This window comes from Pan paniscus, chromosome 9, assembly GCF_029289425.2.
Source record: "Pan paniscus chromosome 9, NHGRI_mPanPan1-v2.0_pri, whole genome shotgun sequence".
Taxonomy (NCBI): domain Eukaryota; kingdom Metazoa; phylum Chordata; class Mammalia; order Primates; family Hominidae; genus Pan; species Pan paniscus.
The window spans coordinates 60,095,075-60,118,822 of NC_073258.2; the positions used below are offsets into that span (position 1 = coordinate 60,095,075).

Sequence of the window (23,748 nt, forward strand, 5' to 3'; positions counted from 1 at the left end):
CTTGACACATTGTGAGAGTACACAGAGGGTGGGGCTCCATCAACCTCCCACAGACACTCAGCCATACCATTCCCATTCCCTGCCATGAGCAAGAGTTTCAGGGCCTCACAGGGGTTCAAAGGTGGCCAACTCATTGCCACTCTTTGTAGTATGAAGTATACCAACACGTAAAGGTAGGCTAAACATTGATAATATAATAGCTTTAAAATGTGTATAAATGTATGCTTACAACCTCAAAAATGCCATGCAATATTATTGTTCTACTTACAAGATCAGTGCAGGAATTATAAAGCATTAATTCAGAGTGGACTCTTGGCAGTGTGTAATTTATGGTGCATGTGTTCTCCATTCTGTCTGTGTTTCTGTACCATTGGGTGATAACACTAGAATCTCAAATTTGGGAACTTTTTTGAAAGTGGGGCCATGCCTAAATGGTATCCTAGTTGTCTCTTCCACCATGACCCTATGATGGACCTGCAAAGTCCCAAAGATGGAAGAACATTCAGGGGTAGCCAGCTGGAGAGACCTAGAATCGGAGATCTCTCACACAGCCTGAAAAGCCCAAAGCAGATGAGCATAACCTCAGCACCTGTGAAACCAGAATTCATTGCTTCCATTCAGAGATCCCATGTTCATGTCAGAATCCAAGCTGCCACCGGTGTTTCATGAAGTCACTTATGACTAATACTGAGTACAATGGGACTGATATCAGAACTAAGCTAGGCCCAGAGAGCCCTGAGGTTGTGACACATAAGGCTAAACCTTTGAGTTTTGATCCACAGAGTAGATACATCAGAGAAGTGGACTTGGAGAATCCCCTGCTGGAGTCCTAGAGAGTAACCACTCTGTCAGATAGCATGTGTTTCTGAGAGGAAAGCACAGGGGTTCTAGTTCCAGCCGTATCCCTCTGCACCCCATATGCACGTGCTGAGTTCTAGAGAGACTCCAGAGCTGGTCTGAAAGGCTGATGCAAAGGAGTCTGCTCTGGAACTGAAGTGTTATAAGAAACTGGCAAGCTCAGCAGCCCTACAGATGGGTGAGGAGCCCAGAGATGGGAGAGGAAGCTATTCTCCTGGCCAAGGTCCTGATTCAGTTTGCCAGAATCATAGGCAGACTTGAGGCCGACTGGAGCTAGCACTGGCAGTGGAATTGAAACCTCCCCTGTAGTCCCATAGAGAATTTTTTTTGTATAAACATAGAAATTGACCCTTCTGATCTTAATGCTTGAAACTTTTATTTGTTTTATATGAATTTCATCCTTAGTAAAGGACCCCTAGGTCCCTCAAAAAGTATCAAAGAATTGAAACTCACCAGATGATCCCATCCAGACAATGGGACACCAGACCCCTCATAAATTATGATTGCTTCCTTAGGTCTCCTGAGTTCCTGTTTTTCTACACATTGTTACATTTCTTCACTGCTATGAAAACTCATAATTTTAGTTGATCAGCAAGACGGATTTGAGACCGAGCTTGCATCTCCTCTGCTACAGCATCCAACTCAGCCTTCTTCCTTGGCAATTGGTTATATTGATTGGCTTTCTGTGTGGTGAGCTGCAGGACCTAGACCACACCCCTGGTGTTTCAGTAACAGCTTTTGGTTTCCCGACCAGGAACACTTTGGCTCGGCTGCCATGGGCCAGGAGTCTCACAGAACTACTAAGCAGCTGCTTACCCAATTTTGGCTGGAGAGATAAGTACCCTCTGTCTGGGGCCACCACAGCTGGCCCCAACCATGGTCCTGATTGCCTTGGAAGAACTGCCTTTGGAATTTGACATCGGCATCCAGATAGGTGACTGTCCTTTGTGGGCCCAGACAGAAAGATCTGCTCCTCTCAGTTTGGGAAATTTTTAAAGGAATTTCCACTTGCGGGTTGAATAAGCCCAACTGATGAAGAGAGGAAAATACCCTGACTGTTTCAGTATGGACATTCTTGGGGGCTTGTTTGTCATTGTGTGTGTGTCCAGGCAAGTCAGTGTCTTTTGTGGGTACCAGATAGTGGGATCAGCTCCTCTCCATTTGAGAAATTCTGAAGGAATTTTGATTTGCAGGTTGATTGAGCCCAACCAATGGAGAGAGGAATCACCCCAACTCTTTCAGTTTGTAGACTTTTGGGGCTTGTTTGATGCTGCAACAGTTGGATTGTTTTAGTGATTGTTTGCAAGTGTCTGATATAGTCATCGGAAATCAGAATTTAATAAACTGACACTCTTTTGTAACACTGTTTGACCCCAGTATAGTTTGGAATCTGGTATTTGCCCTTGAATGGGAAAGTGGGTTGGAGTTCCATGTATCCAGGCTTTTGTGCTGCTGTTGGGCCAAGTTAGTATGTGATATTCTCCTGTGGTGCTGTTTGACCCCAGTGTTCTTTGGAGTCTGGAGAAGTTTGGACTTTAAAAATTAAACTGCCACGGAAACTGTTTTACTGAAAATTTTGGTTCACAGCCTTCACTGGATTACCTATCAAGGCTAACAAAGTTCAGCCATGTGAACATGTTTGCAGACTGATGAGTTTCTATTTCAATAGCTAGAGTTCCAAGGTAAAAGCTATTGGATCTTTGGGTGTATGTATGTCTAGATGTGTCTTTGGGTGTATGTATGTCTAGATGTGTTAATGTGTAGGCATATGTATTACGTTAAATGTTGTGACTACCCAATTGGCTTATAAATAAAAGAGTGCTCATAGATTAAGTAAACAAGTCCAAAGTATTTTTCATGTTCATGCTACTTAAGTAAATCTTTAGCAAGCTAGCATTAAAATTTTGTAAAATAAAACTAGAAATGCCATCATAGTTGTCAGCATACATTTTTGTCTGGGTTTTGTATTTGTCTCTGCTAGATATTTTGAGGTATGAGAGTTTGGCACAGAAGTTTATAAAGTTGTCACCAGGAGTTTGAGATAAGCCTGGGAAACAGAGACCCCCTCCCCCATCTCTATAAAGTAAAAATTAAACAATTAGCCAAGCACAGTGATTCATGCCTGTAGTTCCAGCTACTCAGGAGACTGAGATTGGAGGATTGCTTGAGCCTGAATGATCAAGGCTGCAGTGAGTCTTGATTCAGCCACTGCACTCCAACCTAGGTGAAAGAGCGAGACCCTGTCAAAAAGACAAATAGAGGCAGAGAATGACAATGGGGCACAGAAGCATTGCAGGGAGACTAGGGGAGGAGTAGTAATTTTTTTAATTATTATTACACTTTAAGTTTTAGGGTACATGTGCACAATGTGCAGGTTAGTTACATATGTATACATGTGCCATGCTGGTGTGCTGCACCCATTAACTCGTCATTTAGCATTAGGTATATCTCCTAATGCTATCCCTCCCCCCTCCCCCCACCCCACAACAGTCCCCAGAGTGTGATGTTCCCCTTCCTGTGTCCATGTGTTCTCATTGTTCAATTCCCATCTATGAGTGAGAACATGCGGCGTTTGGTTTTTTGTCCTTGTGATAGTTTACTGAGAATGATGATTTCCAGTTTCATCCATGTCCCTACAAAGGACATGAACTCGTCATTTTTTATGGCTGCATAGTATTCCATGATGTATATATGTGCCACATTTTCTTAATCCAGTCTATCATTTTTGGACATTTGGGTTGGTTCCAAGTCTTTGCTATTGTGAATAGTGCCGCAATAAACATACGTGTGCATGTGTCTTTATAGCAGCATGATTTATAGCCATCCCATTACTGGGTATATACCCAAAGGGGAGGAGTAGTAATTTTTAATAGGATGGCCAAAGGAGGCCTTATTGAGCAGGTGGCTTTTAGGTGAAGACTTAAAGAAGGTAATAGAGTTTTTATAGGTCTAATAAGAAAACAGAATGCAGGCAGAAGAAAAAGAACGGCCAAGTGCCTGAAGCAGAAAGGCCAAAGAAAGTGAGGTCTAGGACCTGACTGGACAGATGTCAGGGAGGTGACTGGAGTCTAACTTAGAGAACTGTTATAAACAATTTGTATCTCTTTCTCTAAATGAGATTGGGAGTTGCTGCAGGAGTTGCACAAAGACATGACAAAATCTGTCTTTTGTTCTAAAAGGAGCATCCTCATTTGTTATTGACAGAAGACTAAAGGCATTCTCCATCCAGAAAAGACTGCTAAGAACTGTGAAGCATATAAAAGTTTACCCTACTTGGGGCAAAGTTTCATGAATGCTGACAGATAACACAAGCTTTCTGGGTCAAAGACAGAGTTTTATGACTCATTCAACAGGGAGAATGATTTTTGTGTTTGTGTCAGTCATCCTTGCTCCACAAGTCCTACAGAGGAAATACAGAAAGGCAGATTAATGTTGCAAGTGCAACAGATGTGTGTTGCAGCCAAGGAACCCTGAATTTAGGTCACCTGGATGTTTCATAATGAACTGCAAGCAAACCTGTCTGAACTTTGCTCCAGAGGGGGACATTATCTTTCTTATACTGATCAGTAAGCAGACCTACCCTCTGCTTCAGAAGAAAGCAATATCTCTAGCTTCCAAGCTGTCCTCTTTAGAAACATCCTTGAAAAGATAGTCAGGAGAAAAGGCTGTCAATGTCTCTGCTCATAAGACATACAGAAATGTGAGAGGCCATGAAGAATTTTCTCCCAGCCAGAATTAGCAGGATGTCATAATGGATTGGATGTAAAGTGGGAGGGGAAAAGATACTTAAGAATAACTCCAAGAATTTTTCTTTGAACAGGTGAAGAAATGGAGTTGCCATCAACTAAGTTGAGAAAGACTACAGGTGAAGTAGGCTGGGTGGAGAGGGTGGATAAGAAGATTGATTTGAGACATAATGAGTTTGAGATGGCTATTGGATGGAATCCAAGAGATGTCAAACAGGCCGTTAGATACATATGCCTTGAGTTTGGAAAAAGTTTGAGTAGTAATTTAAATGTATTAGTCATTGGCAGGTAGATTGATTTTAAAGCTATGGGACCAGATGGGATCACCGGGAATTCTGAAGTGATCCAAAATTAAGAAATTGGGGAGGAAAGAAGGGTCCACAGAGGAGACTGAGAAAAAGTAGTCAGTAAAGTTAAAGAAAAAACAAGAGAGTGTGTTGTCTTGGAAACCAAGTCCATTAAAGGATGATCTATTAAGATGAGAAGCAATAATTGACCACTGGATTTAATAACACAGAGATCCCTGATGGTTTTAAAAAGTGTTTCAGTAGAATGGTAGCAGCAAAAACCCAATTAGATGAGGTTAGGAGGGGGATTGGAGATAGCATGTATAGACAATCCTTTCAATAAATTTTGCTACAAACTGTTGAAACAAACTAATTACAGCCTGAGAAGGACTCTGTACTTCTTCATTTGAGTCCTTGTGGGTAAACTGTAACGTAGCTTAATCATCAGACAAAATTGAAAACCTAATTTAGTAGTGTGCACCTGTAACAATACTTGAGTGTTGGCCAATCCCAGCAGCCATACTTCAACTACTCATAGACTGCTGAATGTTCAAACTGTGTTCAAATAAGGCAAGCGCCCAGTTGTAACCAATCTCTTTGTTTCTGTACCTGATTTCTGGTTCCTGTACATCACTTTGCCTTTTTTGTCTATAAATTCATTTTGACCACGAGGCACCCCCGGAGCCTCGGTGAATCTGCTGTGATTTTGTAGGCTGCCGGATTCACGAATTGTTTGTTGCGTAATGAAACTCCTTTAAGTTTAATTCAGCTGAAGTTTTTCTTTTATCAGACTGTGTCAGAAGCAGGATCTGAAGTGGAGCTTCTAGTATCCCCAGGAGTGCGAAGTGAACACGGAAGGTACCTGCAGGATCCAATTGTGTCCGTTGATCTCTCAGAGTGGGTGAGGATAATAGGTAAGCTCCCTCTCGCATTTTGGAGCTTCACACATTTGTGTTTCGAGCTCTCTGAGTTGCTTGGAGCAAATTTCTGATCCAAACTGGGTTTGGAGTCACAACAGGAAACAGACTGGGTCTAGGAACAGATTTGATCTTGGAATTAACTGGCCTGGATCCAGTTAGAGGCCTCTTACATCTCACTGGGTCAGAAAGGAACTGGTAGTAAGCAGTAATGTTGCAGGAGTTATAAAATTTGGCTTTTGAAAATTCACAGGGATTTTTGTGTTCTACCCCTTTGTTTTTTTTTTTCTGTTCTTTTTTTTTTTTGTGCGCCTAGGTAGGAAAAAAATCACTGGCTAAGTTCATCAAGAGAACCTAAGAATAAAGACAATATTTTAGATAAAAATGGGATCCTTAATTTCTGGAAAACTGAGTTCCTTCTGGCTTATACATTAGGACTGTATACCAAGTCTTACAGAAATGGCAGAATGTTACTAAAGGTACTTAGAGTGGAACATTCCAAATGAACAACAATGCCAATGCATTTAAACAACAATGCCAAGTACATTTATAAATGAGGGCTCTCAGTAAAGTCTCTTTGACTAAAAACAGTTTTGGCACTATTGGATGTCAACTGCTATTCTTTTTGGAATAATCTGCCTTGCACTCTGTTGACTGCTCTGGGTGACAGGATGAGGCATGTACAGAATTGTGGGACATGGGGAGCTTTTTCCTTCTCCCTACAAATAAAGAAACTTGATAGCTGATGGGACTGTGGGGAAAAAAGAAAAAAATATATAGCATTTATTCTGTTTTCATAATTCTCATATTTAACTATGGTTCCATTGCCTTCCATGTTTTTTTCAATCTTGCATAAAAATAAAAACATCTCAATGGTACAAACTAAAATTCTTTTTTTTTTTTTTTTTTTTTTTTTTTTTTCTTTTTTATTGATCATTCTTGGGTGTTTCTCGCAGAGGGGGATTTGGCAGGGTCACAGGACAATAGTGGAGGGAAGGTCAGCAGATAAACAAGTGAACAAAGTTCTCTGGTTTTCCTAGGCAGAGGACCCTGCGGCCTTCCGCAGTGTTTGTGTCCCTGGGTACTTGAGATTAAGGAGTGGTGATGACTCTTAACGAACATGCTGCCTTCAAGCATCTGTTTAACAAAGCACATCTTGCACCGCCCTTAATCCATTCAACCCTGAGTGGATACAGCACATGTTTCAGAGAGCACATGGTTGGGGGTAAGGTCACAGATCAACAGGATCCCAAGGCAGAAGAATTTTTCTTAGTACAGAACAAAATGAAAAGTCTCCCATGTCTACCTCTTTCTACACAGACACAGCAACCATCCGATTTCTCAATCTTTTCCCCACCTTTCCCCCCTTTCTATTCCACAAAACCGCCATTGTCTTCATGGCCCGTTCTCAATGAGCTGTTGAGTACACCTCCCAGATGGGGTGGTGGCCGGGCAGAGGAGCTCCTCACTTCCCAGTAGGGGCGGCCGGGCAGAAGCGCTCCTCACCTCCCGGACGGGGCGGCTGGCCGGGCGGGGGGCTGACCCCCCCCACCTCCCTCCCGGACGGGGCGGCTGGCCGGGCGGGGGGCTGACCCCCCACCTCCCTCCCGGACAGGGCGGCTGGCCGGGCAGAGGGGCTCCTCACTTCCCAGTAGGGGCGGCCGGGCAGAGGTGCCCCTCACTTCCCCGACGGGGCGGCTGGCCCGGCGGGGGGCTGACCCCCCCACCTCCCTCCCGGAGGCGGCGGCTGGCCGGGCAGAGGGGCTCCTCACTTCCCTGTAGGGGCGGCCGGGCAGAGGCGCCCCTCACCTCCCGGACAGGGCGGCTGGCCGGGCGGGGGGCTGATCCCCCCACCTCCCTCCCAGACGGGGCGGCTGGCCGGGCGGGGGGCTGACCCCCCCACCTCCCTCCCGGACGGGGCGGCTGGCCAGGCGGGGGGCTGACCCCCCACCTCCCTCCCGGACGGGGCGGCTGGCCGGGCTGGGGGCTGACCCCCCCACCTCCCTCCCGGACGGGGCGGCTGGCCGGGCGGGGGGCTGACCCCCCCACCTCCCTCCCGGACGGGGCGGCTGGCCGGGCGGGGGGCTGACCCCCCCACCTCCCTCCCGGACGGGGCGGCTGGCCGGGCGGGGGGCTGACCCCCCCACCTCCCTCCCGGACGGGGCGGCTGGCCAGGCAGAGGGGCTCCTCACTTCCCAGAAGGGGCGGCCGGGCAGAGGCGCCCCTCACCTCCCGGATGGGGCGGCTGGCCAGGCGGGGGGCTAACCCCCCCACCTCCCTCCCGGATGGGGCGGCTGGCCGGGCTGGGGGCTGACCCCCCCACCTCCCTCCCAGACAGAAAATTCTTAAATAAGAAATAAATCACACATACTTTCACCACCCAAAAACAATTTTCATGTTTATTTATTCCCTTCAAGTCCTTGTCCACATGCAAACATAATTTGGGTACATATGTAAAAGTTATATATTTTGATTTTTTACCCATTATTCATTATAATTGCTTTTCTGTAGTCTTCACAGTGACCACTGACTGTGTGCTACTCATATTTACAGACTGTCATTCACAAATTTATAATTTCTCTTTAGTGGACATTAAACTTATTTTCCATATATTATGAAAAATTATTTTAGTTAAGGAATGAAATTCTGATACATAATACAACAGATGTGAACCTTGAAAACATTATGCTAAGTGAAATAAGCCAGACCCAAATGGACCAATATCATAGGATTCCATGATATATGAAGTACCTAGAATAGGCAAATTCCTAGAGAAATAAAGTAAAATAAAAGTTATTATATATATATAAAATATATATATTATATATAGGGGCATTATATATATAATATATATATTATATATAAAATATATATATAATATATATAAAATATATATATATTATATATATAATATATAATATATATATATATAATATATAAATATATATAATATATATTATATATTTTATATATATATATATATTATATATATATATATACCCCTAGCCAGGTGCTAGGGAGAGAGGGAATGAGTAATTGTGATTTCATGGGTATAGTTGCCATTTAGGTTGACAAAAAGGCTCTGGAAATGGATAAGCACCATGAATGTATATAATACCGCTGCATTGTATGCTTAAAAATGGTTAAACGGTTAGTTTTGTGTTATGTGTCCTTTACAACGATTTTTTAAAGAAGGTGGGGAGGGGTCTCCCCAGGTTTTTAGCAGCTTCCTGATTTAGAAAAGAAATGTTGATGGTAGGAATACAGGTAGAGAACACTTTTATTTGGGTAGATGTTAGAAGCTGAGGCCAGGGTGGGGTCACAAGAGCAATATTAAGTATGAGGAGAGGCCCTCAACAAAGATCATTGCAAGGGGATGGAGTAGGGAATGCACAGGAGGGGTATTTTGGACAAAGATTGGCAGCTGATAGGTGTGGGGATTGTTCTCATGTATCAGCCCAGGATATAATGTTCCCAGGGCAAATGGAACACAAGTTTTTTTGCGGGGAGTGATATAGCATGGTAGATCTTGAATTAAAACTTTTAAAATCTTGACCAAAAGCTCAAAGGAGAAGACAATAGTGAAACACATGGGTATGGGAAAGGGCAATTTTAGTTAAATCAGGTGAGAAACAGAGCAAAGAAAGCACTTGGAGATGGGGGGAAGAAAAAGACCATTTTTTTTTGACAGCTACAAGAACAGCAGAGTCAGACAGGGGATAGGCTCATGTCAGAGATCCAGTTTTATTTACTAAAAGTTCCTTGGGTATTCAAACATTCTGAAATTATGAGATCTTGCAAAAGGATGCCTTTGTTTAAACATTGCTTCATCTAGCTACAGAACATAGTTTAACTTTGAGGCCTTTGACCCCAGACAAGATAAAATATGTTTCACCTTGCCTATTACTTAACACATATTTGTTAACTATTTTAACTTCATGGATAAAAAATTTCAAAAATCTGTGTTAACTGATTTGCAAATGATTGTTTCAAATATCTGATTCGTGGGTTCCTTCTCTTACATTAATTTTGTTGTAAGTTCTTCACATTTTTAATTATTTTTACATCATTGAATATAATTGCTAAATCTCTATATGACATGTTGATTAATATGAAGTCAATTAAAAAAACTAACATATATTAAAACTTGTTCTTACTTTATTCCAGGCATAATGCTATGCATTTTATACATATTACATTGTGTAATCTCAATCCTTTGGAAAACATGCATTCTAATTTCCAGTTCCAAAGTTGTGAGAAAACACTTTGAGGTTCTGATTGGTTAAGCAACTTAACAAAGAAGTATGAGATGGAACTAAAATTTGAAATCAGCCTAAGCTTTGAACCTATCAGTTGTGATGATCACCTTCTCCAAGTTATTGTTAAATTATTGGCACATTTCTAAGAATTCTGAATGATATTTCAACAAAAGTTTACAGATATGTGTTAAAATTTTTCTATCTGTTTTTAATTTTTGTAATGAAACTGGGATAAGTTCCAAAATGGCCGTAGGTTTGAAATATTTGGCCCTGAGAAACTAAAGAAAATCTACGCCTACTCCTGCTCCAAGTTTTTTAGTCATACCTGTTCTTAGAGGGCTGATATTTTCTATTGCAGATGAAAGAAGAATTCTCAGGCATATAATGACCAAAATACAGGAAAAAACTTATGATGGTAGTGGTGGAGTGTTCTGTTACAGGCATTTGGGAAGCTCACAGAACTCTTAATATTCACTTTTAATTCTTTCCACAAGGGAGGAAGGGCATGGGTTTTGGAGCCATTCATATATGGTTTCAAAATCTGACTCTGGCATTTATCTCTAAGAACTTGAGAAATTTACTTAGTCCCTCTGAGATTTGGTGTTACTTGAATGGAGATGTATAAAGTGCATTTTAAATTCATTTGTTTCCTTAACATTTTCCCTTCATTTCTTATCTTTTCAGAGTTTCTTCTTCAAGGTCTCAAGGTCTGAAGCATCCCACAGAATGATCCTACTGAATAACTCCCATAAGCTGCTGGCCCTATACAAATCCTTGGCCAGGAGCATCCCTGAGTCCCTGAAGGTCAGGGAACAGTGGGAGGTCAGGGTATGGGAGTAGGGGTGTTGAGCATGAGAAAATAGCAGGCTTGTGATTCTAGTCCTTCCTGACTGTTTGCAGAGGGTTGGAGCTGGGAAACAGGATGGGACTGGGGGCACAGGCTGCATATCAAGAGCTGCTGCTTCTCTTTGGGAAGAGGCAGCTAGGTCCACTCTGCAGGTTTTGCCACTCATTTGGAGAGGCAGTGGAGCATGGTGGCTATGAACATGGTTTGGAGCCTGTCTGAATGGATATGCATTCCAAGGCTGCCATTTTCTAGTCAGATGGCTTTGTGGATGTTTCTTTCCCTTTCTCTGACTTTACGTTTGGTTTTTCCATCAATGAGATGGGAATAACGTTAGCACCTACCTCTTAAAGTTGCTATGGACACTGAATAAATCTATACAATATAAATGCTAAGAGCATTGCCAAGTGCCCAGCTAGTACACAGTAGCTCTTTGGTATCACAAGGACAGTCCTACCTGTGAGTTCTGCCTGCTTGCTGGTAACTTCACGTCCATCAGTATGGTCCTCTCCAGGACCATACTGCTCATCTCACCATCACTGACTTGGTCTCAGTACCTTCTCTTAATCTCCATTTTTATCTTCCTCTTCACAACCAGATCCTCATCTCTGGGGATCTCAACCTCTCCTGGTCCCTTTCATCCCTCCTTCAGGTGTATGGCTCTGTGTATCACATCAATCACGGGAACCCCTTCAACATGGAGGTGCTCGTGGATTCCTGGCCTGAATATCAGATGGTTATTATCCGGCCTCAAAAGCAGGTAGGCACACAGACAGGGACTGGTGGAGCCAGGCAGGTCCACAGGGCCTGAGGAACTGAACAGTTCAGACACCATGGCTGCTTTTATAGGGTGAAAGGAAACGTGAGTATTTTAAAACACTCCTTCAGTACTGGGCACCTTGCATGAGTGCGACGTGTTCCCACCCTTCGTGTAAAGCATAGGACTCTTCTGGGAAAGGGGGTGGAGGAGGAAGGGGAGGAAAAGGACAAGGCTGACACTCACAGATTAAGGGCCCTATGAGGTGGCAGGGGTCACCTGCAGGGGCTGAAAGGAGGCCAATTTACAGGGAAAGTTGGGTGTCTGAGATATCAGAACAGTGGCTTAGAAACAGAAACCAAGGCATAAGTCTACCAGTAAAATTACCTCTCAGGGCCAGGCATGGTGTCTTCTACCTGTAATCCCAGCATTTTGGGAGGCCAAGGCAGGAGGATCACTTGAGTCCAGGAGTTTGACACCAGCCTGTGCAACATAGTGAGACCTCATCTCTACAGAAAATAAACAAAATTAGCAGGGCATGGTGGTGCATGTTTATACTCCTAGCTACTCAGGAGGCTGAGGTGGGAGGATGGCTTGAGCCCCAGAAGGTCGAGGTTGCATTGAGCCAAGATCACACCACTGTACTGAAGCCTGGGCAACAGACTGAGACCCTGTTGTTTTTGTTTTGTTTTTCAAAAAAAAAAAGTTACTTCTTAGGAACCAGGGAAGGGACTCATAATTACTGTGTGTCAACTATGTGGAAGCACTTCTCTCGTTAGTGAATGTTATCATCAGAACAATCTTATGAAGTGAGCATTAATATCTCCAATTTACAGATAAGGAAACAACATTGAGAAATATTAAGTCATGTAGCGGCTGGATTCCTGATGTTAAAGCATTGCCCAGTCTGAATTCAAGTGCAGTGGACTCTACCACTTTTACTAGCTATATAACCATAGCACTTCTGTGAGTTTCATCATCTGTTAAAATGGGGAAAATAAGAGGATCTTCTTCAGAGGATTACACAAAGTTTAAATGAGATACTGTATGTTAAACACTTAGTACATAGCACATAACTGTAAATAGTGTTTACAATAATTAGCCATTATTGGCTGAGGACACACAAGGAATAAATGATGGAGCTGAAATGGTAACACAAACCTAGGTGTATTTTTTTCCTAAATACTTCCCCTTTGTGTTTGTGTGTTTCATACACATCTGGTTAGTAAACTGAAGCCTCATTGCCAGCCCAACTTCATGTAGGTGTAAACGCTGAGCCCCCAAATAATAATAAGCCACACCAGGTCAAGACTAGTTTGCAAACTGGGTCAGGATTCGGATGCAGAAAGTGACAAAGTGACCCTAGCTTGAGGAACAAAGGGGTAAAGGGGATGGGAACCAGGCTGAGCCTAACACCTTCCTTAGGGATGTTCTTTTGATCTCCTGGCTTCCTGACAATTTGGGATCAAAGATTAATGTTTAGTTTATTTAATCAATGGTCCAATTTCTTCAAAGTGTGGTATGCTAGATAACTGTAGGAAGTCAAATAGTTCCTTTTACTTCAGTAACTTTGTAGTTATTATATGTATTTTAGCAACGTAACTATAGCATCAAGCCATACCTTCATGTATGCATTGCTTTGAACAAAGTTAGTTTTTATAGTGAGTCAATAAACAAAAATATGAAAATATAAAAGTCCCACACCACACATATAAGACCAAAAAAAACAAAAAGGAAAGAATGAAATATGCTGCAATTTACTTGGAAGTGCATTCACCTAGTCTGATTCCATAGCATACCATGTTTCTTTCAGTATTGAAAGTCAATCTGATTTTGAATAAGAGCTTTTCAGGGTGGGATGCAGGAGAATTTATCTAGAAAAAAAATTAATTTTTTCATTGTTGATTTTTAATCACAAAGATAATCTATGTTGATTATACAAGTAAAAAAATCCAACATGATTTTAAAAAGTTAATAACCTCTTACCTTCCCTCCCCTCCTCTCCTCCTTTCCTACCCCTTGGTGTAATCAGTGTCCTTGCCCATATTAATACACAGAAGGAATCCCAGCACTTTGGGAGGCCGAGGCAGGCGGATCACGAGGTCAGGAGATCGAGACCACGGTGAAACCCTGTCTCTACTAAAAATACAAAAAAAAAAAAAAAAAAAAATTAGCCGGGCGTGGTGGCGGGCGCCTGTAGTCCCAACTACTTGGGAGGCTGAGGCCGGAGAATGGCGTGAAACCGGGAGGCGGAGCTTGCAGTGAGCTGAGATCCCGCCGCTGCACTCCAGCCTTGGGCGACGGAGCGAGACTCCGTCTAAAAAAAACAAAACAAAAAAATAAACAGAGGGATATTCACTGATGATCTCTTTTGTCATCACTCTTAATTTGCCTTTAACATATGGACATCACTTTGGGTGAATCAATACAGTACTAAAGTATTCGTTTTAATAACTGCAGCATTTCATAGAGTCAATGCAGTGCTATTTAGTCAATCATTCTCCTGCTGTTGGGTTCAAACTGTTCATACTTCTTTGCCACTACAAACAAGCTTCAATAAACATCTTCATATACATATCTTTATATCCTGGAAATTTTTCTCAGTACAACTGATTTCCAAAAGGAATATCTGCAAGTTACAGTTTATCTTATTCTAAGCAGGCAATGCCAAATTACCTTCCCAAAGGATTCCACAATTTTATTTTTATTAGCAATGTATGGAAGAATTGTTTCCCCACATTCTCAAGAGCACTGAATATTATCCCTCTTTTAATTTATCCCAAACTGGTGGGTGAAAAATGGCATCTTATTGTAGATTTAATTTGCATTTCCCTGACTAGTGATATTGAACATATTATATTTTCATGTTTCTCGGTCATTTGGTGTTTACTTTTGACCTGTTTATATTCTTTGACCACTTTTACACTGGGGTTTTGTGTCATTCTTAAAATTTTGTAAGTGTTTTGGATACTAGGGATACTAAAAAAAGGTGTATGCTACAAATTTGTTGCCCAATTTATAATTATTTTCTATTTTATTGATGGAGATTTTGACATTAAGAAATTTTTTATTTTCATGTAATCAAATATATTATCTTTTTCACTATGACTTCTGAGGTTTTGGGTTTTTTTAGTTAATAATTAGGAAGATTTTTGCTACTCGAAGATCATACAACTGTTTTCTCATTTTGTCTTACAGTGAGTTAATTGTTACTTTTGACATTGCAAACTTCATTCTATTTGGAATATATTTTTGAATAGCATGAATTAACATTCTTTTATATTAATCTTCCTTATGGCTGGCTAATTATGTTAGTACCATTTCTTAAATAAGTCATTCCCTACTGAAATATAAATGTCTATTTTGTCGTATAACATGTTATATATTTTTGTATCTGTTTCTATATTTTTTATAGTCTTTCCTCATGCTATTTCATTGTTTCTGTGGTAAATTTTAATATCTAATAAAGCAAATCACCCTTCACCAATCTTTTTTTACTTTCCTATTTCTTATAAACTTAATAGCTATATGAACATAAACTAATTATTCCAGTTCCCCACCAACTACCCCAAATAACTATTGGAGTTGTGATTGGTATTGGAGGAGCATTTTTCGACAATTTTGGAAGAATTAATGTTTTTGTGACACTAAATTTTTTCATCAAGAAATATGGTCTTTTTCTCACTTTTTTCAGTTTGCATTCTATGCCATCTGGTAAAATGTTAGTGTTTTCCTGTGATAAACTAAGTGATTTTTCCATTAAGTTTACCCTTAGGTATTTTATACTATTTGTTAAGATTATTAAATTATTTTCCTGTTATATTTCGGAGCATTATTATTTTGTTATTGCTTTGTATTTGTAGTCTTGATTTCCACATATGTCCCACTATTGTTTAAAATCCTGTTTGTGTGGGGCATTATTTGTTTTGTTTTTTTGTCAAAGTCTCTTGGATTTTCTAAATGTGTAATACTGTAATCTACAAACAAAGTAATTTGCTGCTGCTTTGCCAGTATTTGTATGGGTTTTTAGTTTCTTGCATTATTGCATAATATGCAACCTAAGGAAACAATTCCAACTAATAATAATAATAGTTCTATACTTGTCTCATCCCTGATTTTAAATAGCTATAAAAGCTTACATTTGGAATTACATTTGATTATGTATTTGCAGGTTTAGAGCATTTTCCTGTTGCTCCTACTTTCATAGAACTTATATTTAGAATGGAGGGTAAATTTTATGTTATTTAATTTTTGTCTTTTCTATTTGGCAATTTATACACTCATGTAATTTTTTTCTCCTCTAATTTATTACACTAAAAGACCTTCCAATCAAAGCCATTCTGGCCTTTCTAAAACCAACTGTTCATATTCACATTTTTTGTATATGCTACTGAATATTTTATTCATAATTTTTGTATCTGCATGCATAAGGGAATGTGGTCATAACTCTCTTTTTGTTATTTCCTTACCAGATTTGGCATTAGGATCTTTTCATCTGTTACCAAAGTCTACTATTAAAATCATGTGTTTGTTTTTGGCTTATGTAGAATTTAAATGTAAAATAATCTGATTTTGGCTACATTTTATTTTTTAATGTCAACATTCTTTTTAGATACGGGGGTACATGTGCAGATTTGTTACATGGGAAGATTGCATGATGCTGATTCTTGGAGTATGGACAGATTCCATCACCCTGGTAGTGAGCATAGTACCCAATAGGTAGTTTTCTAACCCAGCCCCTTTTACTCCACCCTCTGGTAGTCCACACTGTCTATTGTTCCTACATTTATGCCCATGTGTGGTCAATGCTTAGCTCCCAGTTATGAGTGAGAGCATGTGATATTTGATTTTCTGTTACAGCAGTAATTTGCTTAGGATTATTGCACTGTGGAAAGTAGTCTGGAAATTTTTTACAGAAATTAAAACAGAGTTGCCATCTGATCCAGCAATGTCTTTACTAGGTAAATACCCAAAAGAAAATGAATCATTCTACCAACATGACACATGCACTTGTATGTTCATTGCTACACAGTTCACAATAGCAAAGACAGGGAATCAACCCAGGTGATCATCAAAGGTAGACTGGATAAAAAAAACTTGGTACATGTATTCCTATGGAATACTACACACCAATAGAAAATAATAAAATCATGTCCTTTGTAGCAACATGGCTGAAGCTGGAGGCCATAACTCTTGTCTACTTTTTAAAAGGTAGATGTTTAATTTAATTTCTGATATTTTCTATTAGTTTGTTCAGGATTTCTATTTTTTTGCAAGTCAATATTGATAGTTTATTCTTGAGGGTTAACATCCATTTCTTATATCAGTAAATATCTTGCCTTGGAGTAGTATGTAATCTTCTATTAGAAGTCTTTTGTTCTTTTCTCTGTTTCTTCTGTTTCTGTTCTCATAGCTTACAGTCTGTTTTTTTTTTTTTTTTTGCTTTTTTCTCTTTCTCTTGTATTTCTTTTAATAAATGCCTTACCAGAAGTTTATCTCTCTCTTTCTTCTTCTCTCTCTGTTTTTGCCATTTAAAAATGAACTTTTGGCTTTATATATCCTTTGCACTATGTCTTGTTCTCCATTTCATTATTTATAGCTTTCATTTTTACAAATTGTTCCATTTGTTATTTTCTAGTTTACTTTGATATTCTTTTATATATTTCCTTGACTATTTACTTGGCTATTTTTGGTCATTCTTTTAAAATCAGGTCTTTTAAAACATCTACTCTTCTAAATTCACTGATGTTTTGGGTTTGACCATATTCAGGAACTTGCATTTATAAAAGCACCCTGAAATTCTTGAAGGTTTCTTTAAATTAATTACACTATTTTCTCTTTAACTCTTTAGCAATACAATTTCCAACATAATATTAATACATTCACTGCTAAAACGCTCACACTTATTGTTTATATTTCCCCAGAGAAACATCCTCATCTTCCAATGAAGTTTCTGTCATGCCAGAATGGGATCACGAGTCTCTTTCTTTCAAACCCAAGAGTCTAACACCACATAAATTACCCAGAGAGCTACCAAAAAATTCAGTTACATCATTCTATTTTGTGGGCTTCTGGGTGTAAAGCCAGTGTCACTTTTCAAATAGGCTGATATCCTGTAGGCTTGAGAAAAGGCAAGGTCTCGTTAATGTTTATATTCACTAAAGTATCTTGCTCAAGCCCTGGACACCGTAGATTCTAGGACACTATTGACTCTAGGTGTCTGGTGAAACAGTAGGCACTAAAAATTAGAGAAATCACAGTTAAATTTATTTTGAGCCAAGTTTAAGGACTTAACTCTTAACAACACAAACTCAGTACAACCCAGAATGTGTCCCACAGTAGGTTACCTGGGGCACAGTATATATAACAGGAGTATCCGTTTGGCACAGGTGGTAAGAGAAGCAGGGAGAGAAGCAATTGTTGCATTTTTTTATTCTGCTGGGTGCTTGGTGATGCTGTACATAAAATAAGGTAAGTGTGCAGTTGAGTGGGTAGGGAGAAAGGTGAGGCATCTTAAGGCCTGGTGGAGGGTGACTGATTTCATCCTGTCTTAGTTCTGCATGTGATAAGGAGGTTTATAACCAATACTTGTCAGTGTTAAATATTTAACAAACTCCAGTTACACAGGTAAGAGGTCAGCGGTAGCTTATAGGCCTAGGTTTTATTATCGATGTGCCCAACTGCAGCCATCATGGGCCACAGTTAAAATTTTCTTTTGAACTTTCATTTTTCTGATAATTGCAACCAGTGAGAGGTGAAGAAAAAGTTCAAGGGAATGACCTGATCTTACATCATCCAATACAGGAGATGACTGATGACATGGATTCATACACAAACGTATATCGTATGTTCTCCAAAGAGCCTCAAAAATCAGAAGAAGTTTTGAAAAATTGTGAGATCGTAAACTGGAAACAGAGACTCCAAATCCAAGGTAACGAGTCTGAAGAAATGGGCAAGCAGCTGTGCTTCTCAAATTGTGTCTTCAACTAACAGCATTAGCATCACCTGAGGGCTCATTAGAAATGTAAATTCACAGAAACTCTGGGGACTGGGAGAGGTGGAGCAATCTGTGGTGTGACAAGGACTCCATCTGACTGTGGTGTAAACTCAAGTTTGAGAACTGCTAAGCACTGAGGTATTAATCAGGTGGGAGCAGTGTAAGTAGAGAACTCCATGTCTGACAAGATTGCTTTCTTGGCTTTCTTCCCAGGTTTTCAAGAAAGTTTAGGTGAGGGGATAAGAGTGGCTACATTTTCAAAGTCAGTGACAGTAGAGCATTCGAGAGCACTCCTCTTGGTTACGGAAGATATTCTGAAGCTCAATGCCTCCAGTAAAAGCAAGCTTGGAAGCTGGGCTGAGACAGGCCACCCAGATGATGAATTTGAAAGGTACAAAAACATGTGCTGATCATTTATAATTGCGATTCCTTGTACATTTTTGTAATTCACATAAATCAGTTTTGGAATGAAGAGAGGATGAATTCATTCCTTGGGATGAATAAAGGTTGTCAAAGTTCAAGATCCAAAACTTTGCAATGGTGAGTCTTTAAACAAGAAGAGTTCCTGGGATCTCTAGATTGGGATGGCACCTAGAAATTACAGGATTGGGGATGAAAGTTGTTGTCTTTCTTTTTGTTGTCTACAGTGAAACTCCCAACTTTAAGTATGCCCAGCTGGATGTCTCTTATTCTGGGCTGGTAAATGACAACTGGAAGCGAGGGAAGAATGAGAGGAGCCTGCATTACATCAAGCGCTGCATAGAAGACCTGCCAGCAGCCTGTATGCTCGGCCCAGAGGGAGTCCCGGTCTCATGGGTAACCATGGACCCTTCTTGTGAAGTAGGAATGGCCTACAGCATGGAAAAATACCGAAGGACAGGCAACATGGCACGAGTGATGGTGCGATACATGAAATATCTGCGTCAGAAGAATATTCCATTTTACATCTCTGTGTTGGAAGAAAATGAAGACTCCCGCAGATTTGTGGGGCAGTTTGGTTTCTTTGAAGCCTCCTGTGAGTGGCACCAATGGACCTGCTACCCACAGAATCTAGTTCCATTTTAGACAATGAAGCTGCTTAGTAATCTCTGCCAAGCCATCTCTTAATATTAAAGCAGACACCACAGAATAGATTTCTTCACTTACAAATGCATATTGGGCACTTATAATACAGCAGGAACTCTTCTCACCTGGAGCCTTGATGTTAAAAGACACAGCCATGCTCTTGAGGAGCTTACAATCCTGGCTGGAGGCAGGGGAGGGTATATTCTTTAAATATGCTTAAGTGTTATAGGGAAAGACGGGGTTACCAGTAAACATGTAACTAGAAAGCCAGGCTCAGTTCTTACCTCTGGGAATCAGTACTCTTTATGCAACTTGGTTAATAGAATCTACTATCTGGAAGATAAATGAAGGATTTTAATAAAATTTTCAATAGAATAAACCTAATCTGTATGGATACTTTATCAAAAATGAATGTCCCTGCTATTTCTGGATTTATGAGGCAATGGTACACTAAAGAATGGAATCAGTCTCTTAGTTCAGTGAGTAGAAAGGTATCCAAGGTGAAGCCTGAGACGAATGGCTTTCCCAGGCTACCTTCCATCACTGTTGTACAGAAAAGAAATCCAGAGAATCAAATGGACTGGCCTTGGGGGCCTCTGCTATGGAAATGCCATTTTTTGTGTCTCCTTGCTCCTACTCTTTCTCACATCCTCTTCATGATTGAAGCGTGGCACAAGGCAAGGTGTTGCCTGCGAGTCTGGTTGTAAGTTCAGCCTTTGGTGTTTGCACCACTGCTATCATAAAGGGTCAGGGACATTCCGGGGAGAAGTGACCACTAAGGTGAGGATTAGAGAGTGAGTAGAAGTGAGCCAGACAAAAAAAGCAGAAAATGCAGATGATGGAAAGGACATGTGCCATGCACTATCATAAGAACTTCCTAACTGAACACTGATACTACAATTCTGAATACCTGATCTTAAAAAATAATTACACTTCACCAACAAAACTTGGCCTCTTTTGGTTCCACTCTGCCACCCTGCCATTGGAACTTGGATTACTGTGAAAATTGCAGCTATAGCAAAATAAAAAATAAAAAATAAATAAATAAATAATTGGCATTTTCATTCTTTCTGATAGTCTAGATTTGAAGCAGAAAAGATACTTTAATAGAATTGGCTTTGGGAGTAAAGTCTGCCAGTATTAAGAAACACCTATTTTCATTTCTCCATAAAAAACAAAACTTCCACAAAATTGAATGTTTATATTTGATGCAATTTTAAAGTGTGCAATTCCAGCAATTAAAGAATTGTGTAGGTCATGGAGCATTTTTTAAAAACTTCATCTTAGAAGGCTGTGGTAGATCTGTTACCGCTTAGTATGAATCAATCCAATCAGATTTCTAAACTCCTAAGACCTGGCTGATTTGTTACATTGACTGAAATGAAAGCATGGTCTGAGAAAGAGAGGAAACATGTCATTTGGGATTTCAAAGGTTGGAACATTCTTACATAAAAAATAAACTCAGGAACTTGGGGTAATATGAAAACAGCTATATTTTTCACTCAAGATGCAAAAGCTAATAAAGATGATGAAAGAAGACAAAGCAAATAAAATTTGCCTATTTCAAAATGGTGCCTCAGGCAGGTCCTGTATCCAGAAGAGGATGCTCATCCAGGGTCTGTAAGCTCAGGTCATCTTAGCTCAGCCCAGCTGGCAGCTTCCCTCCTCTGCCCCTTCCCTGAATGCAAGCCAGCTTCCCTTATCTAGCCCTTCATGGTCCTGTTACGATAGTGATTCCCAAACCTTATCATCCACTTGGATTAAAAAAACACAAGAAAGCATGGGAAAGAGGAAGGAGGATTTCTTAAATATGGCAAAAATAAGTCCAAAATTATCAGTAAACACAATACAAATGAATGGGGTAATTTTTTTATTAAAACATATGTTTTTCATATTGAGTTAAAAACAAAGTCCAAGAAGCATGCATTAATCTGCTCTGGCTGCCATAACAAAGTTTCATACACTGAGTAGCTTACACAACAGAAATTGATTTCTCACTCGTTTGGAAACCGGGAAGGGATATGACAAGGTTCTGGCGAGGTAGGTTTCATTCTCAGTCCTCCTCTCTCAGCTTGTTGATGGCTGCTATCTCTCTGTGCCCTCACATGGTGTAGAGGAGGGCTCAGACTCTCTTCCTTTTCTTAGAAGGACTTAGTGTCATCATGGGGGCTCCACCCTCATGACGTCATCTAAACTCAATTACGTCTGAAAGGCCCACCTCCAAATACATTTGGAGTTGGGACTTCAACATATGAATTTGGGGATCACAGTCAGTACATAAGAAAGTACATCTGAAATAAAAACACAAAGGCTAAAAGAAAGGAAAAAGATATACTAAATGATTTTGAAACTGAAAAAGCAAAGTAATAACATCAATACTAAGCAAAACAGAACTTAAGACGAAAATCTGCTAAATACAGAATTCTCCCACAAGATAAGTCATGAATCTTCCTCACAACACAACTACAAAATACATATGGCAAAAGCTGACAGACATACAAAAAGAAATAGGCAAATCCACAGTCTCAGTAGGAGAACTCAAAATACTTCCCTCAGAAAGCAACAGATGTTGCCGATAACAAAGACAACTTGACAAAATGCCATCACAAGTTGATATTTCTGGTGATGTTGGGGTTATCTGCTTACTGTGTATTTGAGAACTTCTGTTCATCTGTTTGTCAAACTGACCAGCAGGGGGTGCTGGGGAGGTAAACACTCCACAGGGAGGGTGGGGAAAGTTCTCTAAGTCTAGAGGCTCCTGGTCCCCCCATGATCATCATCTATCAGGGGCAAGCACTGCTGATACAGGAGCTAAAAAAATCAATTATTTAGGCAGTTAGTGTGTGTAAGGGAGTCGTTGGTAAGGTTTTCCTTTTAATAAAAAAGCAGCCCCCATCTAATTTTGTTTTCTAACAACAATCAGCCTGAAAAATCAGCTGCAAGCATAGATAAGCAAGCTAAAACTTGCAAAGGGGAATGCCGGCACCTATGCCAATAGAAAAGGGATACTTGGAAGCCAGGCATACTCGCATGTTCAACATGGAGGTTTCCTCTTCTTTTTTTTTTTTTTTTTTTTGACGGAGTCTCGCTCTGTTGCCCATGCTGGAGTGGAGTGGGGTGATGTCGGCTCACTGCACCCTCTGCCTCCCGGGTTCAAGCAGCTCTCTACCTCAGCCTCCTGAGTGGCTGGGATTTCAGGCGCCCACCAACAGACCCGGCTAAATTTTTTTTTTTTTTTTTTGTATTTTTTTTAGTGGAGACGAGGTTTCACCATCTTGGCCAAGCTGGTCTTGAACTCCTGACCTCGTGATCCACCCTCCTCGCCCTCAGAAAGTGCGGTGATTACAGGCGTGAGCTACGGCGCCCTGCCTCTTCTTCCCTTTTCTTTGCCTTCAAGTGTTCAGGCAACATGGCGCTGGCCAGATAGAGACCCCATCTGCATAATAAAAGATTAGGATGGGATGGCCAGCCTCTTCATGCATTCACACCTGGTCCAACCAACCCTCTGAGCCCTGTGTAAATCAGACACTGGCTCCTCAAGCTCATCTATAAAACCAGCCGCAACTTGCCCCAAACCCAGAAACCCGCTCAGGCACCCTTCCAATGCACAGGGAACTCTCTCTTCTTTCTTTTGCCTATTAACCTTCCACTCTTAAATCCACTCCTTCTGTGTCTACATCTTCAATTTCCTTATTGTGAGACAAAAAGCCTCTGGCATTTACCCAAATGATTCTGCTTCACTGCCATCTCTAGCCCAAGTGCCAAAAATGACCACTTTAGCCTGATGAATGCCACGGCTGCTACCATGCTGCTTAGGACAAGCAAGGATACAAAGATGGACTGGGGAATGGTTTATCAGAGAGGCCGCAATAAAAGCATATCCCATGCAACTTTCCACTTCTTAACTTCTGTCATTTTCAAACTTAAAGGTGTTTTTTTTTTTATTTTTATGTTTTGTTGTTGTTGTTTTGTTTTTAACAGTTTCTATTTCTGGCCCAAAGACTTCTCTTTGTTTTCC

General features: G+C 40.5%; 1 protein-coding gene across 2 annotated transcripts; it reads left to right on the top strand.

The window, feature by feature from the left end:
- Positions 1-5,681: 5,681 nt before the first annotated feature.
- On the top strand, positions 5,682-20,109 carry LOC100978318 (glycine N-acyltransferase-like protein 1). Of its 2 annotated transcripts, XM_034932668.3 has the most exons (6): positions 5,682-5,805; positions 10,752-10,871; positions 11,564-11,671; positions 18,473-18,599; positions 18,879-19,056; positions 19,313-20,109. In XM_034932668.3, the coding sequence occupies exons 2-6, from the start codon at positions 10,794-10,796 to the stop codon at positions 19,728-19,730; spliced, it is 909 nt and encodes a 302-aa protein (XP_034788559.1). In that variant the 5' UTR covers positions 5,682-5,805; positions 10,752-10,793; the 3' UTR covers positions 19,731-20,109. The 2 variants fall into 2 exon arrangements, with proteins under 2 accessions (XP_034788559.1, XP_057155137.1); XM_057299154.2 differs by lacking the exon at positions 5,682-5,805 and having other exon boundaries at positions 10,752-10,774.
- Positions 20,110-23,748: the final 3,639 nt, after the last annotated feature.